This window comes from Lagopus muta, chromosome 1 (assembly GCF_023343835.1).
Source record: "Lagopus muta isolate bLagMut1 chromosome 1, bLagMut1 primary, whole genome shotgun sequence".
Lineage (NCBI taxonomy): Eukaryota > Metazoa > Chordata > Aves > Galliformes > Phasianidae > Lagopus > Lagopus muta.
The window spans coordinates 120,914,508-120,939,702 of record NC_064433.1 but is presented as its reverse complement, the minus strand read 5'-3'; the positions used below and the strand labels follow the sequence as shown (position 1 = coordinate 120,939,702).

The window sequence follows — 25,195 nt, the reverse complement described above, 5'->3', positions numbered from 1 at the left end:
CTCACTCCCAAGCCATTCTAGCCATGGAGAAAACATTCTTTTGCCCATAAAAGTGAGCACTCGCACAGGGAAATGTAAATTACAGCTTCATTTAATTCTGCAGGCTGGTTTCCAAATTAACTGTATTTCTCTGCAGTCCTGAAAGTCCTTGTATATAACCATAAATCGCCTATCTGTTATCTAGCAGTAAGGCATCAGTGCTGGTTATATCTTAATTAAGCTCTAAGAAAGCATTTTCAGACTGTTACAACTTAGTAAGTTTCTCTCTGCTGTGTTACCAAAGTTGTGTGTACGGTGGGTATCCCATAAACAGTGATGACTGCACCAAATGGTAAACTTTGTCCTTTGCTATCGTTGTCTCCAAATTAAAACATAAACTAAAAGCGCTCAGAGTTCAGGCTTGCTTGGCTAACTGCAGGTGCACAGTGCTAATACTCATTTGCTTTTCTTAACTATATTGCTGATTTTATCTTAATTGGCTTTATTCAGCTCATTTGCCCTGGGGGATGAATTTGGCTCCTTATCATTACGCTCCTTCACTGGAACAATGAATACCAGAGTGCAAACAAAGTGCGATCTCACTTAAGAGGGCAGAATTGCTTTTCTGATCACACCATCCACTGCACGGAATAAACGAAGCTTTGCTTGAGGCTGTGACTTTCGTCTCACGAGGTGTCAGAGAGCAGGGTTGTGGGGTTTTTTTGTTTTTTGGTTTTTTTTTTCATTGAAAGAGTTAACGGAGGTTTTCTCTCCCCGTGTTGCTCCTGCCAGGCAGTGATGGGATCGTCCAGTAGGTGGCCGGCATTCCCCGGCTCTGCTCCCGCGGAATGAGTGCGCTCGTGTCAGCCAGCCCGCTCTCATCATGGGAAGCCGGGGAGGAATTGACGTCCGGAAGATCCTGCCTATAAGATCGGAACCGTCGGAGGAGAGGTGCTTTTCCCTCACTTTAAATCCGGCTGTGGAGTGCAAGAACTGAGAGCTGCAAGAGTCGGGGAATGCAGCCTGACGGCTGCTACCAAAAGTTCTTGCTGGTTGTAATTCCCTTGTTTCAGACTCTGCTCTGCTCAGCAGAGCTGATGCTGGGAATTTAGCTAGCCTTCTTGCTGAAAATGCCTCCCACTTACTGGTCTTTGGATGTAATAACTGGCTTGCCAGAGCTGAGGAGCAGCTAACGGCAAGACAAGGCAATGAGGAAAAAGCAAGTTCCAGGATTCAGACTCTGCTAGAAGATGTTCTCCTTTCAGTTTACAGAAGCAGTACAGTTGAGCAATGTGTGGAGCCTTTTTCTTCTATTTATTTTTGATATGTGTCACAAGGTGATATGACTTTTAAACTCTTATGACTATTTAAAGCAACCAAGAAGTGGGAAAATTAAAGGAAAAAAAAATTTTTGAGTCGTCTTCCGAAAAGAGGAAAGCAGGGCAATGGCATCTGGGGAGTGCCTACTTCTGGACCTGGAAACTGATAACTTCATCCTCTACAACATCTCTGCCAACCAGAGCGCAAATCTCTCCGTCCTCAGCGACGAGTGGTTCTACCCAGCCTTCCTCTACGCCATCCCCACCATTTACGGGATCATCATTTTGATAGGCCTTATCGGTAACATCACTTTGATTAAGATCTTCTGTACTGTGAAATCCATGAGAAACGTCCCCAATTTGTTCATCTCTAGCCTGGCTCTGGGAGACCTGTTGCTGTTAGTGACCTGTGTGCCTGTGGATGCCAGCAGGTACCTTGCTGATGAGTGGCTGTTTGGCAGGATCGGATGTAAGCTCATCCCTTTCATACAGCTCACTTCTGTAGGGGTGTCGGTCTTCACTCTCACTGCTCTCTCAGCCGACAGGTAAGCTTTCTGCTGCAGCCTTGATTTTGTAAAATGCACAATTATGAATGGATCTTTTCAGGTAGAATTGCTCGTTAGAGGCATTTTTAACCTAGCATTGGACAAAGAGCAACTTCACTTAATTTCGAGTGCTTATGAGCACAAAACTTGAGGAGTTTTGTGAATGCGGGTAACTTTTTCTAGGTTAAACTAAATGTTTGTGCAGTTTAGCAAATAGACCAACTTAATTAAAAGAACACCAAGAGTGAGTCAAGCCCAGGGAGAGAAAGCAGCGATTCATGAAGCTGAACTGAAAGATAGTGCTGTTCAAAAAAAGATAATTGATGCATATTTCATGAAGTGTAAAGGCACTGCAGCAGCAATTTGAAGTGTAGTTAGAGTTAATTCTTTCTAGTGTCTTACTTCCTTACGGCTAATCACAAATGAGGCCATATTTCATGAAATATGTTCAAAGTGTTCAAGCGAAGATGCCTGAAGTCAGGCATCTCAGTTTGCTGCAGTCAGTATATTTCTCTCTATTAAATGTTTTACTGCTTGGTCAATTATAATTGGTCTGCTTTGGAAACTTTGTCTTCCAATAAAGCTTGGTGAAAATAACATGCAATAACTATGCTGCTTTAGATCGTATGAAAAAAGTTCCATTTCTGCAGGTGGTACACTTTTAATAATCCATCTCTGTTTTGGATTTCTGTGAGGATCTGTAAAATTATCTCAGAGCATTCAGATTTAAATTCGAAAGACTTTGAATCTGAATATTGTTTTGAAACATTAAGCCTTGATTTCCAAAAAGAATGTAGGTACTTGCAGGACTGTTGTCTTTTATAGGAACTCCTGTGCCCATCAGAGAGGCCAGGACATCTTATTCCTAGTACTGGTAATTCAGAAGAGACTGTGGAACACATATGTTAAACTTAGGAAATCTCACAGAGGTAGTAATATTTCTGGTGAAAAAGAGATCCTTATAATTTTGTTCTGCTCAAAAAGTCCTGAGGACAGTTTCTGAGTCATAAAGAAGTGGAAATAGCCTTGTGTTAAGCAGTGCCTTGCATGCTGTGCTGTGTCTCTCAGCCTTTTATTTTAAAATAACAGGCACTTTATGCTCAGTTTTCAGGGTAGTTTCAGTATAAACTGTATGGGGTTTCAGTGAAAACAGATCACCGTGTTTCAGACACACAGAACAGCCAATATGCTTTCTAGCCACAGCAGCTCAACTCCTCCATAATAATGTATAGAACTCATACTGTCTGCCCCAGTAGCAGATGGCAAACGTGGCAATGTGCAGATAGAAGTCTTCAGAACATTTACTGTGAAAGTGTTGGCAAAATGGGAAAACTGCACAATCTCTCAAGAATCACCTGCACTTTGTGACAGCTGGAAGCTCACTGTTCTAAAGAAAATTGTAGGAAAACAATAAGTGTTTCTCCAAGAAACTCATCTTTCCAAAGCAGTCCTCTAAGTTGTTCTAAAAAGCATTTGGAAAAGAGAGATGTGTCATAAAGGCAATATATTAGAGAGATTTGTTGTTGCTGATTGTGCACTGCATAATGTAAATACTGCAAATGCTTTTACTGGGCAGCACATAAATGGTGTTTTTTTACCTGAAACAAATCAGCAACACAAGAAAGAGCAGCTGTGGAAATGTAGATTTTGGTGACCTTAAATTCTCAACTTCAGCTTAACGTGAATAGTGTTAATTCTCATGCTGCACTGGGGAGGGGAGAGGGAGGGGGAAGGGAAAGAAAAAGTTACAGCATTTTTCGTGCCACTTGGCCATAATTGATAGTCATGTGTAAAAGAAGACTTTGTGTTCTCATTTTCAAGTGACCATTTTACTGTCTTTGAATGCATTTGTTGTCCAGTTAGAAGGAGATAATAAAAATCCTACCTTTATTATGTCTATGAATCTTAACTGCTGCTCACTGAACCACAAATAGGTCTTATCTATGTTTACTGAAGCCTTTGTTTTGTTATATTAACAGCAGTGCCGGAATAATTCTCTTAAAGAATAATGTGGTCTATATTTTGTCAGCTCACATATCAATATTCTATTTTTATTTTCTGGAAACTCTCACCCTGAACTCTGAGACCCAATATTAATCATGTCAGAATCAATAAGAAAATAAAATGTACAGGGAAAACCTCCAAGATGTGAGTTGGCTGTGAGCAGCATGATGATGACAGCCTGGGTCTCTGGAGGGGCAATCAGCATTGGAGTGAAGAAATGCTGACCCTGGAGCCTGTAGCAGTTCCATAGCAGACCACATCCGGGGTAAGATGTGGCCTTGCAAGTGGGGTGCTAGCCAGCTCAGCCATACAGGGAAATGTCTGTAGAAGCTAACAGGTACAGTGGTGACATCAGAGTAGAAGAAGGAATCAGGAGTCCAGGATGTGACACTGTTCAGACACAGCTCATTTCCCTTGGCTTCTTCTGTCTGAAGGAAGGAGCCCCTCCAGGGTAGTCAACAAGATGTCTCTGTTCCCTGGAGAAATATATCTCCAGAGACAAGTTGAATCACTGTGTTGTGATCTCTCCCTCTCTCCATGGGGATAGAGGAAGCCTTCCTGTTTAGTATGGATTAGATGCCTGTATGTGAGGAGGAGAGAGATTTGGCATCTCTGAAATCGGAAATGTGTAAAGAAAAGCACTGGAGTGTGATGCAAGGGTTCCCAAAGTGTTCACCTGTTCCCAGGTGACTACTGAAACACAGTTTGAAAATCAGTGGGTAAATGTGTTGAGCAAATACATGATGGGGGAGAGGAGTGAGATGAGTATGCTCAAACCATCTTGGTTGTTTTGGATCCCCTTCTGAATTTGAGGGGCCTCGTTTTAGTACACTGTGCTCAGCCCACACCATGGGTTGAAGGATGTACCTTCCTGAGGTAGACTTTCGCTCTTTCCATCTCCAGTTCATCATGCATTAAGTAGGGTCAATAACACCAAATCTATCATCTCTTGATGACTGTAGAGGCTGAGTTCAGTGTCAGCCTCCATCACAGAGTACCCACAGCAGCTCAGTGGTTTGACCAGCCACGACCCAGAGGTTACGCAGAGGATTGGTTGCTCGTTTGCAAACCTTTCTCAATGAAAACTCTAGCTGCATTTACAAGAGCTGTGGGATCTGACTGCAGGACTTTTCCTTTGAGCCTGACAAATTCACCAAGCAGCCAGGGCAGGGTTAAGTCCTGTGATGTCCTTACAGTCGCCCTCCAGGAGCGATAAGGCAACAGGGCTAAGCAACAAAGCAAGGAAACAAATAGTTATGCTTGTGTATGCAGGTCTATGTGCTTTACAAGGGCTCCAGATGATGCTGACAGGGGAATTACGTCTGTCTGAGCAGCTCTTCTGCTCTGTCAGGACAGCAGATTTCTTTAGCTGCTCTTCATCCCTGCAAAGAGGGAGCATGAGTTGGCTTCCTGCCCTACTCCTGTGTAAAGGGAGGTACAGAGGTGCACAAGCAGTCACACCTGGGCTGCAAGCCCATGCAGGAAAGCTGGCTCAGCAAGTGGCAGGAAATTAAGGAAAATCTTTGCACAGTAAGAGGAAAAGCAGCCCATTTAATTACCCTTGTCATGGGAGATGTCTCTATTTAATTGACTGTTTCTCACATCACTGACAAAGTTTAGGCATTTGCATTTAAATTACCCAAGCTGTCAGGCACCAATCATACTTGCCCACTGTTTCACTGAGATAGTAAAAAAAAATCAAAACACCACAGTGTTCAAGCAGTGAAGCCTTCCTGAAGTAATGCTGTTTTTACAAGCACACAGCAGCGTGTGTAAAGCATAATTGGAGTTTTCAAGTGGAATCTTTAGTTTAAGCACCTCAGATTATCCAGATTTTACTGCTGGAAAACTGCAGGAATGCCTGCTGCCTGAAGCTGCTGCCAGCCAGTCAGAGGAGAGAGTGGCGTTTAGCATGGGGAGACACGTGGGATGGCATCACAAACTGACATCAGGTGGCATACCTTGCAGAGACAAGTTGCAGGCAGCAGGAGTTGCAATAGAGAGGGAGCTCCAAGAAATGGAATGAGGACATTAATAATGATGAGGACATTAATAATGATAACGACTTTTCAAAATGTTGCCGTCACTGCTGGGATGCAGGGGTGGATGCAGGGTTGCAGTGGCACTTCCCACTGCCCTGGTTCCCTGGGAGTAGATCACAGCTGAAACCACCTGATGTTACTCTGAACACATATATCAGTTTGTTTATGTAAGAAATAAAAACCCACACAACCCTTTTCTTAAAAAAAAAAAAAAATAGTGATGGTGGAAGGAAAGAAACAGATCCAGGATTTCTAGAAAGATGTTTCTGAATATACAAAAACTTTGCTTGTGGACTCATCCTTTTTCTGCTTTGGATGTCTCCAGCTCCCACCTTTAATAATTTGTACAATTCCAGTGAACGAGTAGTGTCTATATGTAAGGCCATTTGTTCTATTTATATCTCCACAAAAGGGAGAATAGGTGTGCTATCTGAGAATAAAGCTATGGAAAGCCAAACTGATTTCATGTTGTTGATAGGATGAGAGGTAAAGGCCTTAAGTTACAGCAGGGGAAATTCAGATTCAATATTAGGAAACATTTATTCTCAGAAAGAGTGGTGAGGCAGTGGCACAGGCTGCCCAGGGAGGTGGTGGAGTCACCATCCCTGGAGGTGTTCAAGAAATGTTTAGGTGTGGCATGGAGGTACATGGTAGCGAGCATTATGTGATGGGTTGGTTGTTGGACTACACAGTCTTTTCCAATTCTAATGATTCCATGCAGTTTATTGTGCAGCCTCAGGATGGTTTTAAAATTGTGACTGAGAAATGACCAAGACAACCCTCAGTGTGCTCAGTGCAGATAAGGAGAATGATACCCCTGTATGCATATTTTGGATCCACTGACATAATCTTACCCAGAACATCAGTCCTTCCATACCAGAGAGGAAATCCTGAGGGGCTTAGGGTGCCATCCCCAAGACTTCCCTCTCAGTGAAGCACTGGGAGGCACCACTGGATCCATGCTGCTGTTATGGTGGCCCTGCCACTGCTCTTCCTGTGCTAATGGCAGAAAGTATGCTCAGAGATACATGCTTTGTTCAGATGTGGAGTCCTCAGTACAGGAGAGACACAGACCTGTTGGAATGCGTCCAGAGGAGGGCCACAAAAATGGTCCAAGTGATGGAAAACCTACAAGGACAGGCTGAGTGAGTTGGGGCTGTACAACCTGGAGAAGAGAAGGCTCTTGGGTGACCTGATAGTGGCTTTTCAGTATCTAAAGGGGAACTACAGGAAAGAAGGAAACAGGCACTTTATCAGGGTCTGTGGTAGTACAACAAGGAGAAATGATATCTAGCTTAAAGAAGGTAGATACAGGCTGGATGTAAGGAAAGGGTCTTTTTTAGTGAGAGTGGTGAGGCACTGGAACAGGTTGCCCATAGATGTGGTGATTGCCCTGTCCCTGGAGACTTTCAAGACGAGGCTGGATCAGGCCCTGGACATCCTGATGTAGCTGTGGTATCCCTGTTCATTGCAGGGGAATTGGACTGGATGGCCTTTAAAGGTCCTATCCAACTCTAAGGATTCTATGATTCTATCTCTTTCAGCCAATGCACAAAGTCTTAGATCCTGTGTTGCTGGCCACTATGTCAATACAATATAAACACTGTCAACACCCTTGTTTTTAGCTCTCATTTCCTAAGCTCCTGCATCCATCTGTACCAAGAGAAACAGATCAACAGCACAAACTTTCTGAGTATTTTGATTAGCCAGAGCAGATGGCTAAAACACAATATATGCAATTCTATAACCAGGAATTAGAGCTCCTGTTCATATCAGTGAACTGGCACAGAAATCCGAGGCTAGAGTCAGTAATAATGTGTTGGAGAATGTCAATATTTAAGCAGTCAAGAGGAAGAAAATTTGGATTGCCTATAGTTTACATTTCAGTAAAATCTGAAATCCCCAATCAGTTGTCATGGTCCCACAACACGAGGTGCTGTACACACCGTTAGCAAGGAGAGCAACTGAACATGGAGAATGTGCCATCAGCTTTCCCATCAGCATAGGCATTTGTACTTGGTGTTCAGATGTGAACAACAGCTTGGCGAAAAAGAGCAGAAGCTGAAAAAGCTGGCTTGTGTAGCAAAGTGAAACATCCTACAGCTGCTTTGCTTGCAGACAGCCTCTGCAATAACCTGTTTTTATTTTGAGGAATGTCTTGAGAGACAGTCCAGATCCCCCATGGATTGCCTCTCACCAGCTCCACAACCACATGCCTAGTTCACTCACATCATGTGGGTCACCAGGGGTTGTGAGGTCCTGTCCAAGCTTCTCTCTGCAACAGGCTCTTTGCTTTGCTCTTGTATCATCTGATCAGTTCAAACAGGGAATTTCAGAGTTCTGAAACCAACCTGTGCCTTGGGCAGAAATGCAGGTGGTGCCTAGACCCCTGCAGCAGTGGGGCACCAAGAGGCATCCAGTGCTACCATATTTGTGTATATATTTGCTGTAGAGAAAGGCAGAAAATCTGGCATCACTCGCAGAAAATTACCTTGTCAACCCCAGGCAAGGGATCAATTTAACCAGAATGCAGAAATTCGCCAAGCATAAAAGTGAAAAGCACTGCCAGATCTCTGTCCATCCTGTCCTTGCTTGTCCTGTCCTGTGCCTACAGACTATGCAGCTGTGTAGGAAGGCAGGACAGAAGACAGCACCATGACATCCTGAGAGCCCAAACTGTTTCTTTGTACCTCCAAACAGTTCTGAAGCATGAGATTTAGTCATGGCTGTTCAAATGATACAGAAGAGCCAGAGAGGCAGGAACTGGGCCAGCACTGATAGCTCCAGCCAACCAGTTCAGCTGGTCTTCTCACCAGCACAGAGGCTTCTGCACATATAACGGAATTTGGATTAAAACAGATCATCTCAGTGACACTGCAGAACTTTCTAATTATTCTAACAAAAAGTGCCTTTTCCCTGTCATTGCTCTTCAATATTGTTATTCTCATTGCTTAGAAATTGTCATATTTCAAATATAAATTTGTCTGACCTCTCCCTATTGTGCCTTTCTCAGTAGAATGGAAATATCCCTTGTTCCTGCTTATTTTTTCACATGAAAATACCTTCATGTGGTTATCAAGGCTTCTTGAGAAACATCATCCAGCTAGACTAATTTAAAGCTGTGTTCTCTAATCTCATATCCTTTTCAGAGAGACTGTTCAAAATGCTTCCTGGTGTTTGACATAGAATCATAGAATTATAGAATCATAGAATGCTAAATCACTGAACCATTAAATCATAGAACGGTTTGGATTAGAAGGGACCTTAAAGCCCTGGTGGGCTGCCCTCCACCAGCTCAGGCTGCCCAAGGCCCCATCCAACCTGGCCTTGAATGCTTCCAGGGATGGGGCATCCACAGCCTTCTTAAAAGCATATAGTAACACAGACAGACCATTCAGCATGGTCCTACATGCTGTGAGGTGCTGGAGGTACCAAAGGCACTATCACTTCCATGATGCTATTAACAACCTAATTTACAACAACAATCAAAAATAGCAGTGGACCATTTAGCCCTACCATGGCTAAGCATTCATAAAAAGTTCATAAAAGTTAATAAGGAGGTGATGGTGATGGATAGACATTTGTTATTGCCAAGGCTGCAGAAAGGGCAGAAGCATTAGATAAGCATAGCTCACTGCTTTTTACTCTCTAGTTCATGTGCTGATTGCACTAAAGCCTTGACACCATGAGAATGGTGTGGGACACTTCATTTTGTCAGGTGAAAAAGAAGCATTGCAAAGTCTTGGTCCTCTCTTCCCTTAAAAGATTTTCTCTTTTTTATTTTTTTTTCCCTGCTGTTTGTTGTTGGGTTTTTTTTGTTTTGTTTTGTTTTGTTTTGTTTTCCCATAATTTGCTCAGTTGAGTGTTTTACATACTATTTTGCACTTGTAGGAGTTAAAACGGCTTCTGTTAGACTGTGGCTGTTTATCCCAATGATTCTGAAATATTTCTTTTACAGTCTGGTTAACAACTGTGCCATCTGCAGACCTTCCCAGAAGAGGTTTTATAGTGTGCCCAGGGCACCTGATAAACATAATAAATAGCACTGCAGCTAGAGCACCTTCTCAGAACCCAGACTAGAAATGGTTCCACTCACTGTTACCTTCCTACTGGCATATTTGGTGACCCACTGAGGTGACCCTTGTGCTGTAGGTCCCCACCAGCTGCAGCTCCCCTGTCTTCAACCTGTACATCCGTTTTAAACCTTGCATGAGAGGGTGGCAGAGATTGTAAAGGCATGTGAGAGGGGACACAATGTAAACCAGTGCTTCAATTCTTGGAAATTTCTCCAGTTTTTCAAGATTTGCAAAAAATTTTAGCACCAGTTGTTCTCTGGCTCTTTCCTTCATTACTCCTAGGTGAAAATTATTCAGGCCTGCTAGTGTGAAAATGTTTTATGCTGGCAGATGTTGGCTCACATCTTCTTTAATACAGCTGGTGACTTTTCTACTACAACTGTAGCTCTGCACACATGCTGCAAACACCTCCTCCACATTTGGTCTTAAATACCTAGCAATTTCCTCTCACCCTGTCTCCATCAGTGTTCATATCTTCACCATTTAATGATTTTCTTTTGTTCCTGGTGTATTTAAAAATGTGCATTTGTCTGTCACACAGTGACCTTTGATATTTTGTTGGCTCCTCCAGCTTTCCTTATCAGACACCGACATTTTTAAACTCCAATATTTGCTGTCATTTACTTTTGCTTTTTTTTCCCATCTGCTCTGTATTGATTTTTTTTTTAATTACTTCTTTGAGGTTCTAGTGCAACTCCTCATTTTCTCTCACTCAGAGCAGTTTTTTGCCCTTAACAGTTTTCTCAGGGCAAGGTGGGAATGATAAGGAAGGCTGGGGTCAGCTACTGATGTATCATTAGTATCATCCACTTTACTTTTTCATTTCCAGTTTGTTGTACTGACAACTACTTCTACAGGCAGGAAGCCTGCTACTCCTTTTTTTTTTTTTTTTTAAATGTACTTTTTCCACAAGACAAATATAAGCACAGCATGGCTGCTATAGGATCAGAAACTGCTAATTTGTATAGGTCAGTTATGCAGTCTGCTTTCTCTGTCAGAACAAAGTGCAATATTGATTCATTGCACATCACAAGCAGGACTTTTGGAGCTGAGAAACTGCCATTTTTTAGAAACTCTAATAGAATTCTGTAGCAGGAACAGAGATATCCAGCAATTACCCCATATATACACATGCATTTTTTTTTAAGAGGCTATACTTTAGGTTACCTTTTGTGCTTCTGGGAGAAATAAGACTGATCGTCTCAGCCCTCCCTCAAACGGCACATCTCACATACAATTGCACGCATGTAGGCTGGTGCCACTGAAATGTTTGACTTGGAACCAAGGTTTTGTTTGGAGGCTTGACTGAGGATCACCTGCAGGGAAAATATATCCTAGGTGCAAAGGGACCTTTCTAAGAAGGACAGCATTGCCCAGGGACACTCACTGTTTTCTTCAGTGATCTTTACATCCATTTTTTCTTTTTCCGTACGTATAGTTAATTTTTGAAATACTTTGTGCTCTAGACTGTCATGATTAAGAATAACACAGTCATTATTAAACGGTTAGTATGTAAGTTTTCTTACTTGCAAGGTGTAGTACAATTTAAAGTTCTGCAAAATACTTCATCCTAATGGAGACCTCATACCTGGATTGAAATTCCCATCCATTCAGATTTCAGACTGATGTAGGAGTGTACAGGTATATGGATTAAAATTTGAACACACACTTAAAAAGTAAGAACTACACCACTTTCATCACTGCATCTGGTTTCTTTCCATTTCAAATGTAGTTAATGGGAAGAGAAAGGAAACGGAGTGTACCTGCTAATGCATGTAAGTCCATCAGAGATGTCTTTGTGCCTGTGTGCAATTTACTTAAGTTTTTAATAACAAGTGTTCACCCAGCAGTCATGCATAATAATGATAAATTTACTAAGTATACAGAAAGCAGATAGACCTGAAATAGATTGCCAGAATGTGCTGATGGGTTCTACAGTCCAGAAACTTTGTGGATTTCTACAATTATTTCTCTTCAGAGCTATAAATATTCACAGTACTCATGGTGGAAACAATAAGAAAGTCTGGACATTACATTTCTCATAAACTTCTTCTAATATTTATTAAGACTTCTTTGTGGTTTTCAAAATCAAACTTTTCTTTCAGCAAGGCTCCATATATTTCATTTGTGCAGCCTTTGCATAGCGTCAACTTTTTCTCTTTAGCTTGAGTCTTTTTTACATGGTAATTGAGCCAGTCCTGCATATTATGTGAACAAATCAATAATGATACTAGCAGAACATAATTACAGATTTTCAATAAGGTTTTCATTCAGTCTGTTTGTAGGCCAAGACCAGATCAAGGTGCACATGGTAAGCTTAAAAATAGGAACAGATGAACTGTGAACTGTACAAAATTTCTCCCTCTTTCATTTAGAAGTGGGAACAGAAAAAATCTGGGGATGTGCTGACCAAGAGGCAGGTCTTCTGTCTCCCATCATTACAATAGGAATTGGTTGCAATTTCAGGAGCTCATTTTGTAGAGCTGGGAAGAACTCAAAGTTTTCACTTCAGAGCAATTTACATGACTGTTTTTCTAAGGCTTCAGTCCTTTCAGTCCATTCCAACTAATCCTTGCTTTTTATTGAAGTTTTAGGTTCACATTTGCCCAGCTTCTCAAATAGAGCTTATTTTAAACAGATCCAAAAGTTAGTAAGTGGCTTTCTCCTTCAGAGAAAAACCTGAAAGTGGATCTGAAATACAGCTAATCTTTCTGTCAGCCTGCTGCAGTCTATGCAGTGTGGTTGGCAATGAAGCAGAAGTGGGCCAGGCTTTTGAAAGTTCATTGGAACAATTTTCAGTGTGTTTCTTTCCTAAATTGTGATGAAAATTTAGGAGTAGGAGCCAAGAGCTCCTAGTAGGTGATGCTATTTACAGAAAAAGTTCCTTGATTCTAAAGTACTCTTGCTAACCTGTTTTTGAGGAACACTGTCCCATATCCTATTAAGAAGGATATGGAGGATTATTTTCTCTTTATATATTTCTTGCAAGAGTATTTGTGGAGTCACAAGGTCCTGCTACATGCAGTATGACTTCATATTTGCCTTGGAAGGGATGTCACTAGGAACACCTCCTGCAGTTACTCACTTGTATGAAGAGCTGCCTGTGTTGCAATGAGGGAGGAAGATTTTTTCCCCACTACCACTGTCAGCAACTGCAGTCCCATGCTACATTTAAAAATGCCTCAGAAAGTGACATCTCCAAGCTTAAAAAAAGCTGCTTTGTTTGCATCTCATGCTTTCCAGGTGTACAGTGAGGGATGTTATACGGAACATTCATATTAGTTTTAATTGCTCAAAGGGAAGGGGGAAAACATTTAAACAAAGCAATCATAGAAGAGGAAAGAAAGCTAATGCTGCAACAGCACCATCTTCTCCACATAGCATGAAGGCACCTCCCTAGAAAGAAAGTGAGACATAAGGAGTTCATTAATTTGAAATCCAAAGGAAGCCTCCCATTTTCCTTCTGTTATTTTGTTGTTTTAATTTAGTTTTTGTGTCTGTGGTAGCAGGCAGCAAGTAAATTCATAGAATCATAGAATCACAGATTATTGTGAGTTGGAAGAGACCCACAAGGATCATCAAGTGCAACTCCTGGCTTCACACAGGACCATCAGAAATTCAAACCATATTTCTGAGAGTGTTGTCCAAACTTTTCTTGAACTGTTACTTGGGACCGTGCCCACTGCCCTGGGAGGTTGTTCTGCGCCCACAGCCCTCTGGTGCAGAACTTATTAACTGGTGAAGGTGCAAAGAAAAAAAGGTGAAGGTTGCACTGGAGGTGACATTTTGAGGATAAGATAGTTACTCCTCCAGTGGAAAAGAAAATGCAGTCTTTATATCTGCATGTTTAGGAATATACAGGCAACATGACTTTGAAGGCAAAGGCTATTCATGCTTCAGCTGGTGTGCATTTTCTTGTCTCAGCTGTGGAGCACAGAGATGGCTAGCACACTTTGTGCCAGCAGAGAAGCTGCATCTAGGAAACCTTAGCATCTCTTTGGACCCTTACCTTTTTCATGATGAAACTAAAAAATTAAAATTGAATTTAAAATTGAAGATGTGGCTTTGGGACTAACTGTACAGTATTAATCAATGTTTGCATAATCCAAGTTTCGGAGTACATTGCATGTTGTTAACATCAGTAACATTATTACTAACACAACGATAATGACACTGTATTTCAGTTTCTGTGACTTATTAACCTCAATGGGAAAGGTACTTACCACTGAAAGACCTTGTGCAAGTGCCACATTTAGGTGGTTTATTGCCAGCTCTCACAGTCTAAGCTGTGAGAAAAAAAGTGTTCAAGGAGCTCAGAAGAGATCCTAAAAGACATTATAAGATATTTTTCAGCATTGTATGGTGAGGCATGCACTGGCATAGTTTTAAATTCTAGCTGTTAAAGAAAATTCACAAAAGTTAAAAAGTGGATTGTTGGGATTAGATTAAGAAGTGATCATGCATTATATGTCATTAAATTCTTGCAATAAATATGCTGTACCAGAGCAGCTTTCACTTTCAAAGTACTATTGGTCCAAAGCTCTGTCAGTCCCGTATGGTAGAGATACCATTTTGCAGTAAGGAGTGATGGGTTTACACAAGCCCTTTCCATTACTTGGGTCACTGCACTGAAGCAACCCTCTGATCAGGCTTCTCCTGGAGACCTGAAGGCAGACCTGGAGAAGAGGGACAGCACTGGAGCCATCCAGCAGTTGAGAGGGTTGCACGTCAGGGTGAGTTCTCACAGCACCTAGTAGACTGCTAACGATCTGCTGTAGTCTTACAAATTGGTGCTTATACTAGCTAAAACTCTGACCTACTATATAGGCTATCCTATGATTGTATTAATTGCATTTCAGAAAACCTCATGCATAATTTCTTAGTGCGGGCTGAAGCTGAAACCATGAGACACAGGGACATGCTTGCAACCATCTTGAGCAGAAGGTCATTGGTACCTCCTGTGCCAGGCAGGCTGCTACTTAGCAAGCACAGTAGGAAGAGATAAGTTCAAAGACTGAGCAGTTGTAAAGGTCAGCATCTCTTTCTTACTTCCTATGAGATCAGCAGCTCAGTCATTTTCACCTGGGCTTTTTGACAGCTGGAGAGATTGGAGTTGACACAGATTTTTAACTGCCATCTTTTATTCAACTGAATCATCAGAAGGTATGCTTTTCCTTTTAAGTTTTGGTCTTTGTTGCAAGGCATGAGTCATACTTTTGGATTTTGGTGGCTGAGAAGAATTATTTAAATATATAGGGGAATTTAATGTGTAGGGGAATGACTTTGCTGGAAAAGAGGAGTATCATATCATTCAGAAACTCAACGTGAGAGCAAGCAGAGGTGATGAATACACAGCCACGAGTAGAGTTACTGCAGACAAACTGAGATTTTTATTAGATTATTCAAGTACTGTATTTTAAATATGGGAAGGTCAAATATCTCAAACTTACTCCTAGGTTTAGCCATCTAAAATAGGTGATGAAACTTGTTATCTTACTGCTTGGTCTCTGCTTATGGAAAGCAGAGAAAGGGCAACTCCAGAGGACTTACTACCCCATTCCTCTCAGGTACCTATTTCTGAACTGAAGAAATCATCTCCAGAGTTGCCTCTTTCTCTCCACTGATTATAGAGGGCACCTAGGCTGATGCCCTGCACTTGACCAGCTGTAGTAGTTGAGATGTATGGTATCTCCATGGTCTAATGCAGACACAGAGAAATAGATTTGATTCATTCAGTTTCAGTCAGTCCTCAGCTCCTTACCCTCCGTCTGTTCCTTTCTTAGGAGACAAAATAGCATGTTGTAAGGAGTTAAAGAAAAGGATCTAGGGGTGTTAGTTGACAGCCAGCTGAATGTAAGCCAGCAATGTGTTCAGGTGGCCAAGAAAACCAGTGACATATTGGCTTGTAACACAAATAGTGCAGCCAGCAGGAGCAGGGAGGTGATCATGCCACTGTACTCAGTACTGTTGAGGCCACACCTCAAGTACTGTGCTCAGTTTTGGGCCCTAAGAAAGACAAGAAAGACATGGAAGACCTGGAACGTGTCCAAAGAAGGACAACAAAACTGATGAGGAGTAGGGAGTGGTTTAGGGATTGTTCAGTCTGAAGAAGGGGAGGTTCAGGGGAGGGACCTCATCAGTCTCTACAAACTGCCTGTAAAGAGGTTTTGGGGAGGTGGAGTCATCCTCTTCTCCCAGGTAACAGCAATAGGCTGAGAAGGAATGGCCTCAGGTCGTGCCAAGGGAGGTTCAGGTTGGATATTGGGAAACGTTTCTTCTCCAAAAGAGTGATGAGGCAGTGGCACAGGCTGCCCAGGGAGGTGGTGGAGTCACCACCCCTGGAGGTGTTCAAGAAATGTTTAGATGTGGCAATGGAGGACATGGTTAGTGGGCATGGTGTGATGGGTTGGCGCTTTGACTAGATGATCTCAGTTGTCTTTTTCAACCTCAAAGAGTCTACTATTCTGTGAAAATACATTTGCTGGATGTGTAAATGGCACATATTAGCCTTTTCCTATATCTCAAACCACAACCTATCTCAGAAAACTGGAAGTGTTCCAGAGATGATAAGTTCCTGAGAAGCTGACCCCAGCTGATCTGACTGTGCAAAGCAGGAAAATGGTGCTCAGTATTCTGACAGAGAACTTAGCCACCATCATGTCCAGACAGCACAAAACCCACTACCAGTGGGAGAGACGCAGTGTCTGCAGGACAGGAGAGAGCCCTGTTCTCAATTGCACAGGACTGTCCATTTAGCAGGAAAGGTAATAGCCACTAGGACTTTCTTTGAGCTTGGGATTTTTTGGTATTTGAGAATTTGGGCATGCAACTGATATGAAGCTGATAGGGGACAAGAAAAGATTATCTCATTGAAAAAGAGAAATGGTGGTGGACAAAATTGTGGAAAGGTTCAGGATAACATCTGATATATGAGCTGAAAAGACAAAGTCTGAAAAATAGGTCTAGGTGCTGTTCAAGACCAGTCTACCTTGTTGCATTTCTTAAAGATTTGCAACTAGATTATAAAATTCAGCGTTGACTCTATCATTAAACTGTGTGGAAAAATAAGCTCACAAAGGATTTTCTGAGCCCCCCTCAGAAACCCACGAGGAGTAGCAGATTTTTCACTTCAGGAGCAACCAACACAGAAAGATCTTCCAGCATCCCTTCCAGCCCAAGGGGACTGACCTTCCTGCATGACTGCCCTGTGCTCTCAAACAGAGCAACCCTCTGCAGCCACTGTCCAGAACCAAAGCCGATGTGGAGAGGCAGAACTGATGAAACATAATTTGGGGGTGTGCCCATTGATCATCTGTAAGGCAGCTGGAAATGAAGACTCCCACCAGATCAATGCCAAGCAATTAAGCATTAATACTCAGATGAACACAATCACTGGAGGTTTCTGAATAAGTTAGCCCATCATAAAAAGTGTAACAGAGATAGTCAACAAAATAATTTGATTCTATCTTCAAGCTCCTTAGGAAACATGCACCTGTGTTCTTACATCTGACGAACTACCCCTTCAAAACCTGTTTTTTCTTGCTTTGTTTTTCCTGTCTCACCTTTTTGTGCTTTTGACCTCATGATTTGCCTCTACAGAGAGCCCTTTGCAAGTAAAAAGTCTCTCACATCTTTTTCTAAATTTGTCATAGCAGGCTTTATAAAACATACTAAATGCCTAATTATCAGTGCCAGCATTCTTAGTCATTTTTAATCACGTTCTTTCAAAATTATATTGTTTGGAAATGACATCTCCAATTAAAATGTACTAATAACTTGAAATGGATCAATTTTCTGTCTCCAATCTATTAATGTTAATAGAAATTTAACAGACTCTTTCTCTATATACTTCCATTTGTCCATGCTATTAGAAATTAATACTGGAAAATATTCTCTCAGCTGGCTATACAATATGCAAGAAAATCCCTGAAGTGATTACACTGACAAGCCATGTTGATGAGCATATAATAAACAGTTACAGAAATAGCTTTGAATTAAATAAATTTATGACTATATCGTAATTTGTTTTTATGTTTACGTTCTTTTGTGTTCATGTTCTTTAGACTTTACTGAAGACACTCAGCTAGTGCTTCTGCCAATTTTCTGGTGAAGCAAACTGCAAACTGAGCTGGTTTGGCTGCATTTTTTTACTAATCTGCCTGCTCATCCATTCAATTACTGCAATATTTGCAACACCGTATTTGTGCGTGTGCCATGGTTTTCTTCACCTGAGATTATGATATTGACCTGGAAGATTGTGCTTTTTATATGGCACCACTTAACCCCCATCCAGCTTCAGTGTGCAAGTTAAAGAAGTGCTAAGCAAGCCTGGAAAAACTGTTTGTCTACTGTAGCTGTATAGCTAGAGTAAGGAGGAATTGGAGATATTGAGAAGAAGCAGTTAAACAGAAAACTAATGAGGAAAGTGTTTGCAGTCCATTAAAGGAAAAATCATCTACATGAGGCACCTGTGGAACTGTATGGAGAAACATCTGCAGGTGACAAGACGTCCAGATAAAAGAGAAAAGGAAAGGGAAAGGGAAAGAGAGAAGGAGGGAGAGAAAAGGAGAAAGGGGAAGGGAAAGATGATCAAGACCACTGCCTAACTACTTCATAGCTAAGCAGAATTTTAAGTATATTAACTAGGGCATTGCACAGATGCCTCTTGAATACTTACAGGCATGGGGCATCAACCAACTCTCTGGGAAGTCTGTGTGTGACCATCCACAATGCAAATGTAAATGCCAGTATGTATGTTCTTATGTGTGTTTTTATGTTTTTTACAGAAAAAAATATATAAGTATAAATGCATATGTAAATATATGTGTATGATGTAACATAGCAGGTATATTAAACAGGATTTTTCTTCTAACTAGAAGCTGAATACATGTTTGTTCTGTAAATAGGGCAATTACCCAGTTAAATCAGTGCAGAACCTCATACTTGCTGCCTCTGTTACACACAGAAAGCTTAGCTTGAGAAAGCATCAGTTTGCTTCCAAAAGGCCAACATACAGCTCAAAATGAAATGTGTGGCAAAGTCTACAAACTGAGTAACCCATCCAGTTTCCTTCAACAGAATCTGTCAGTGAGGTGTAAGCTGCTGTAACGCTTTTCAAGAGAAGTCTATGGTGGCATATCCTATCTTAACCCTATCTGGACTCATACTTATTAATGTTGTGCAGCACTGTGCTTTGTTGGGTAAATGACAAATTAAATGAACCCAGAACCAATACACATGAAAGTGGATGGACTCAGAACAGGTGACACTGCTTAAAAATGAGAAATCTTTTGAAAATGGCAAAATTTAAAATTATAACCATTTTAAGTCTTGAGTAATTTTTTTTCTGGAAAGTATCTGTTAAGTATGAGCAAAAATACAATGCCTTAGTTTTATAAATGATCAGCATTGATGTCAATAAATAATTTGTCTTTTTATCTTTTTTTTTTTTTTTTTAGGTATAAAGCTATAGTAAGACCAATGGAGATCCAAGCATCCCATGCATTGATGAAAATTTGTGTGAGAGCTGCTGTAATCTGGATTGCATCCATGCTCCTTGCCATTCCCGAAGCAGTGTTCTCAGATTTACACCCTTTCCATGACAAAGGGACTAATAAAACTTTCATCAGCTGTGCTCCTTACCCACATTCTGATGGGTTGCATCCCAAAATCCACTCAATGGCATCATTTCTAATCTTTTACATCATTCCTCTGTCTGTCATTTCAGTATATTATTATTTCATTGCTAAGAACTTGATCCGGAGTGCTTACAACATCCCTGTGGAAGGAAATGTGCACGTAAGGAAACAGGTAGAGACTACTTTCTTCAAAAGTCCACAATTCCCATGAACAAGTAAAGAGAGATCACATAGGAAAGTTTACACTAAAGCAAACTGCAGCTGCTGTGCTAATTTTAATAGATTATCATAAACTATGTCACAACAGTAATCTTCTAATTTTCCTAAGTTCAGAGGCTTTGGCAGGGCAGTTACCATGGCACAGCAGCGGATTCATGCCAATGTCTGGGAAGGTATTGACTAAGATGCAGGAGAAAGGATAAAGCTGGTGGTGGTGGCGTGAAATTGAAGCTGAGGGGTAACAGTAGGAAACTTCTCAAAGTTTCTGTATAAAAAAGGACCTAGGAGAAAGAGTTGCTCCATTAAGTAGTCTCTCTTCATGTAGAGGGAAATTCTGGCTTTCCAATTCAGTCCTCAGGGCTGAAATGGGACACAGCAACATCATCCTCTGGTGTTATACTATGCTGGGGGAAAGTACAGGCTGGAGATGGACTGGGGAAGTGGAGGCTGGAGAATGGTGACAGATGGAGGGTCGTCAGGAGAGAGAACTGAGTAGGATGGTGAGAAGCCGGAAAGAAGGGATGCCTTTTAGAGGGGCCTCAACAGACTTGAAAGGTGGGGCTGGGTGAACCTAATCAGGTTCAACACAGCAAAGTACAAGGTTTTGCACTTGGGCCAGAGGAATCCCAGGCATCCATACAGACTGGAAGGAGCAGTCTTGAGATCAGCCCTGTGGAGAAGGACCTGGGGGTCTTGATAGACAAAAAACTTCACATGAGCCAGCAGTGTGCTCTTGCAGCTCAGAAAGCAAATGGTGACCTGGGCTCCATCAGAAGAGGGATGGCCAGCAGGGTTCGCAGGAAGGTGATTGTCCTTCTCTACTCTGCTCTTGTGAGGCCCATCTGGAGTACTGTGTACAGGTCTGGAGCCCCAGTACAAAAAAGACAGAGAGCTGTTGGAGAGGGTCCAGAGGAGAGCCACAAATATGATCAGGGGACTGGAGCACCTCCCTACGAAGACAGGCTGGGCTTGTTCAGCCTGGAGAAAAGAAGGCAGCGGGGTGACCTCATTGCAGCCTTTCAGTACCTAAAGGGAGCCTACAAACAGAAGAGGAATTAACTCTTTGAAAGGGTAGATAACAGCAGGACAAGGGTTTTAAGTTGAGGGAGGGAAAATTTAGGTTGGATGTCAGGGGGAAGTTCTTTACGGAGAGAACGGTGAGGTGCTGGAACAGGCTGCCCAGAGAGGTTGTGGATGCCCTGTCCCTGGAGGTGTTCAAGGCCAGGTTGGATGGGGCCTGGGCAGCCTGGTCTAGTATGAAATGTGAAGGTTGGTGGCCCTGCCTGTGGCAGGGGGGTTGGAGATTCATGATCCTTGAGGTCCCTTCCAATTCTGTCCATTCTGTGATTCTGTGATTGTGTGATTCTGTGATGTCCTAACAGTTGTGCTGAAGTTACACATCTTGTAGAGGGTGTGACTGCAGTCCAGGCTGAAATCTCAGGAGAAAAGGAGAGGTCCAACTTCTTTCCCTGAAACCTTTCATTTGTTATATTTCTCCTCCTTAAAATGCTTCTTTTTCTGTGGTCTCCACTGGAGATGATGTTGATCAGAAAAGCCATCCCACTTGTTATATGCCCTCTAATGATCCAGAGTGGTCAATCTTCCAGTCCAGTAGGTGGTATCCTCAACTTTCATCTTGAGACTGATCCGATTTACCTATGTGGGACATTTGCTCTGGACTGATGCAGACTCTTAGCCTTCCGTTTGTACCCTTGAAATCAAGATTACCTTTGTTATTGTCACCCAGGAGTATTTGTTTTATTTTTTTTTAATTCCCCAAACTATCCCACTGCAGAGCTCGCAGTCAGGGACTGCTGGGAGTTTCATGCTCTGGTTGAAAATGTGTTGCTGAAAATGTGTATACCCTACACAAAATGAGGTGACTTTGCTAGGATTTGGCCAACTTAAGTCCTGGCTTTCTACTGGAGATTGCTCACTCTTGCCTACTCCTTTTGTAAGCCTCTAGGGAGAAAAAAAGACATCTGCTATGGTAAATCCAAATCCCGCATGTGTAACTGAATGCTTCAGATCAGTGCATAACCTGAAACAAATCTGAGCCTTGGGCTTGTCTAAGCAAGAAAGCAACAACAGGATAACTCATTTCTGAACAACTTATTTGCCTTGACAGATCCCCTGCCTTTAACTGAGGGGTTCTTCAACCGAAACTAAACTGATATAAACCATTTTTCAGCTGAATGATTGTCCACGTAATTGCATCAGGCTGACATCTCCACCTCAGGATGACATGAAACAGTAATTTCATCTCCTGTAGCCTTCTGGTGTTGAGGTGAAACAAATGTGTTTTCTGCCCATGAGATGATGCGTGATCCCTGAAACCCTTTTCTCTTTGTCTTTTCTGAATGTGTATAAATCTTTCTTCCCTGGAGATCATTTTTCTGCTGATTTAATGACCGTTTTGATTAGTGACAATAAAGTGAGTAGTAAAAGCAGCCCTTTCTCCCTTTAGTTTTGGGGGAAAGGTCCATAGAAAGCAAAAGGCCAGGCTACAGTTTAGCACCACCAGTCCATCATTCCTGTCTTGCAGCGCACTCAGGAGCTATAGGTCTCCATCTGAAACAACTGGTATTGATTTCTTTATTGTGTTGCTTCCTTTCTTTATAGTGCAGATGTGGCCTCAATAGCCCTGTATCAAATTAAGGATACATTTAAAAGAATATATGGCTTAGCTGTGCAGAGCCTCTTCGCAAAGGATTTAATTTTCAGCCCTCTCTTTGGAGACATTATCACCTGGTAAATGTCAGTCCTTCCCAAGCACAATGGTTAATTTTCAGTTGGTGCCATTAGAGGGGCACAAAATAAAGTCAGAATGGGCATTTCAGGTCTCTCCTGCCTACTCCCTGCTTGCAGCTGTCCTGATCAAAGACAGGCCTTTGTCAGCTGCTGTTTCTGATCTGCTTGTGCAGCTCAGAAGGTGAATGAGGATGGAGGGTGGCTGGGAGCCTGGCTTGGCACTGCTGCCTCACCAGGGCAGGAGCAAGCACAGAGGGGACGAGGTTGGGGAAAGTTTCAGGCCATTCAGGTTATGCTCAGGTACAAGAAGCTGGTGACAGCAAATTTCTGAAAGTGTCTGGGAAGAGGCACAGGAATTACCAGATGGGCAAGCGTTGCGATCCTTGAAAATGTAGTGGTGTCGTATCTTCACATTTCTGGCTATCCTCTTCCAGCCAGGAGTGTAGTCCAACAAGTGTTTGTGAATAATGCTGTCCATCCTCTCCTTTTGTGTGACCTTTCTCATAACTCTCATGTTTGTCAGGAGGAAAGATATGTTTTTCAGTGGTGTTATCTTAGCATGCAGCATTGGTGGACAAAAGATCAGGTACAGTTTACCTCAGCTACCCTCAGCTGAGCAGTAACTTTGGGTTGAGTCCAAGCCTGCATGTGTAGGAAAACACAAATGTGACTTGTTTGTGTGAAGGTTATACTGCATGTTGGCTGAATCATGAAAGCACCTTCCCCTTGAGTAAATCCAGTTATGTTAAGAGAGGTGAACATACACCTTCTCACCACCTACATCCACCTGCTCCTTTTGGCCCCAGCTCTTCCAACTGAAGGGTCTATATTGCTGCTGCCTCAGTGTTATCTCAGTGCAGTGTCCTCTATTGACATCTCCAGCTCCTTCAGCCTCTGAACGCCGCTCTTGGTCTTCAAAGGCTGTGAGCTGTTGGCAGCATATTTGTGTATGTATCCCACATGACCCTAAGGGAGAAAGTCCTGCCTCTGTGCTCTGTGAAATATCCCAGTCCCCTGTTAATAACAATATTTATAATACTAATAACACTAACAATGCTTTTTAATATATAATGCTTACATCAAATTATATATATATTGTATATGAGTAACTAGTGCAGGTTTCATTTGCTAACCCCCAAAGTGCAGCACTGGGGAAAAACAGCTACTTGCCCAATCTAGGGACTACTAACCTGCATCTCTCTTTCTTTTTCCAGATTGAATCTCGTAAACGCCTGGCCAGGACGGTGCTGGTCTTTGTGTGCCTCTTTGCCTTCTGCTGGCTTCCCACTCATATCATCTATTTATACCGGTCCTATCACTACTCAGAGGTGGACACCTCAGTGCTGCATTTTGTTGCCAGCATCTGTGCTCGGATTCTGGCATTCACTAACTCTTGCGTCAACCCATTTGCACTCTACTTGCTCAGCAAGAGCTTTCGGAAACAGTTCAACAACCAGCTATTCTGCTGCAGAGCTCGCCTCCTCATCCGCTCCCAGAGCATGGCCAGGAGCACCACACGAATGACCTCCCTAAAGAGCACCAACCACTCTTTGGCCACCTTCAGCCTTATCAATGGCAACCACGTCTGCCATGAAGGCTATGTCTGAAACACATAGTCAGGGACAGCTGCATGGCATGCCTAGTGCAGCTGCTTAGTTCTGCTCTGTGGGGATAATGAGTAGTGCTAATATCCATGTGTGCATGCAGACGTGTGTACAAGGAAGTCTGATGCACTCAAAGAACTCAGGGGAGCTGGAAGCATCCCACATCTCATCCTGGGCTGCAGCATGACTGGAGCAGCAAGTCATTAGCACCTGCCCGCAAGAGTTTTTGGATGGGCTGTGTGGCTTCAAGACCTGATGCTTCTAACAGGAGTGAAGTGAGGGTCTCAAGATCAAATCTAGTTTGCCTCTGACGGTTCTTCAGCTCCTTCTGCTCAACACCAAACTCAGACATATTTAAAGCAGTGACAAAGACCATACCAGTCCACAAAATTCATCAGAACAGCAGTTGCATCCAGCAGTTCTTGGCAGGACATTTTTTGACACCAAAATAAATCTTTTTAACTAAGGTAAACACTTTTACAAAGGAGTTCGTTGTAGGTCATTTACAGACTTTTCAAGTATTTATTAATGTTAGGAGTACAGTATTAATTAATGGTGTGAAAGATATCAAGAGTTTACTGGGGTATGTTGGTAGCCCCATCTGAAATGAGCATTGTCTTGCGCCACGTCAATGTGAAAGCAGTAATGTGAATAAATGTGAGTTGGAATATGTTTACAGTTTTCAAATGTGTGCGCTTTTGCCATGTCACAGAGGAAACAGCATGTCATTTTCCAGGCTTCACAACTTTGCTCTTCCTGCCTTCAAGATGTGAGATAGTGAATGTGTTTCATCACCTCAGACTGCACCTTTCCAATTCATGAAGGGAGCTTGTAAACAGGAGGGATAGTGAGTTTTTACACATGCAATTAGTAATAGGGCAAAGGGGAATCATTTTAAATTAGAAGAGGGGAGATTGAAATTAGATGTCAGAGGGAGATTTTTCACTGAGAGGTTGGTGAGGCGCTGGCACAGCTGCCCAGAGAAGCTGTGGTGCCCCATCCCTGGACATGCTCAGGG

General features: G+C 42.3%; 1 protein-coding gene across 2 annotated transcripts; it reads left to right on the top strand.

The window, feature by feature from the left end:
• The first annotated feature begins 842 nt into the window (after nt 1–842).
• On the top strand, nt 843–24,833 carry GRPR (gastrin releasing peptide receptor). Of its 2 annotated transcripts, none has more exons than XM_048928941.1 (3): nt 843–1,843; nt 19,424–19,775; nt 23,788–24,833. In XM_048928941.1, exons 1-3 carry the CDS (start codon nt 1,425–1,427, stop codon nt 24,178–24,180), a joined length of 1,164 nt encoding a protein of 387 aa, XP_048784898.1. In that variant the 5' UTR covers nt 843–1,424; the 3' UTR covers nt 24,181–24,833. The 2 variants fall into 2 exon arrangements, with proteins under 2 accessions (XP_048784898.1, XP_048784906.1); XM_048928949.1 differs by lacking the exon at nt 843–1,843 and adding an exon at nt 15,030–15,128.
• Nucleotides 24,834–25,195: the final 362 nt, after the last annotated feature.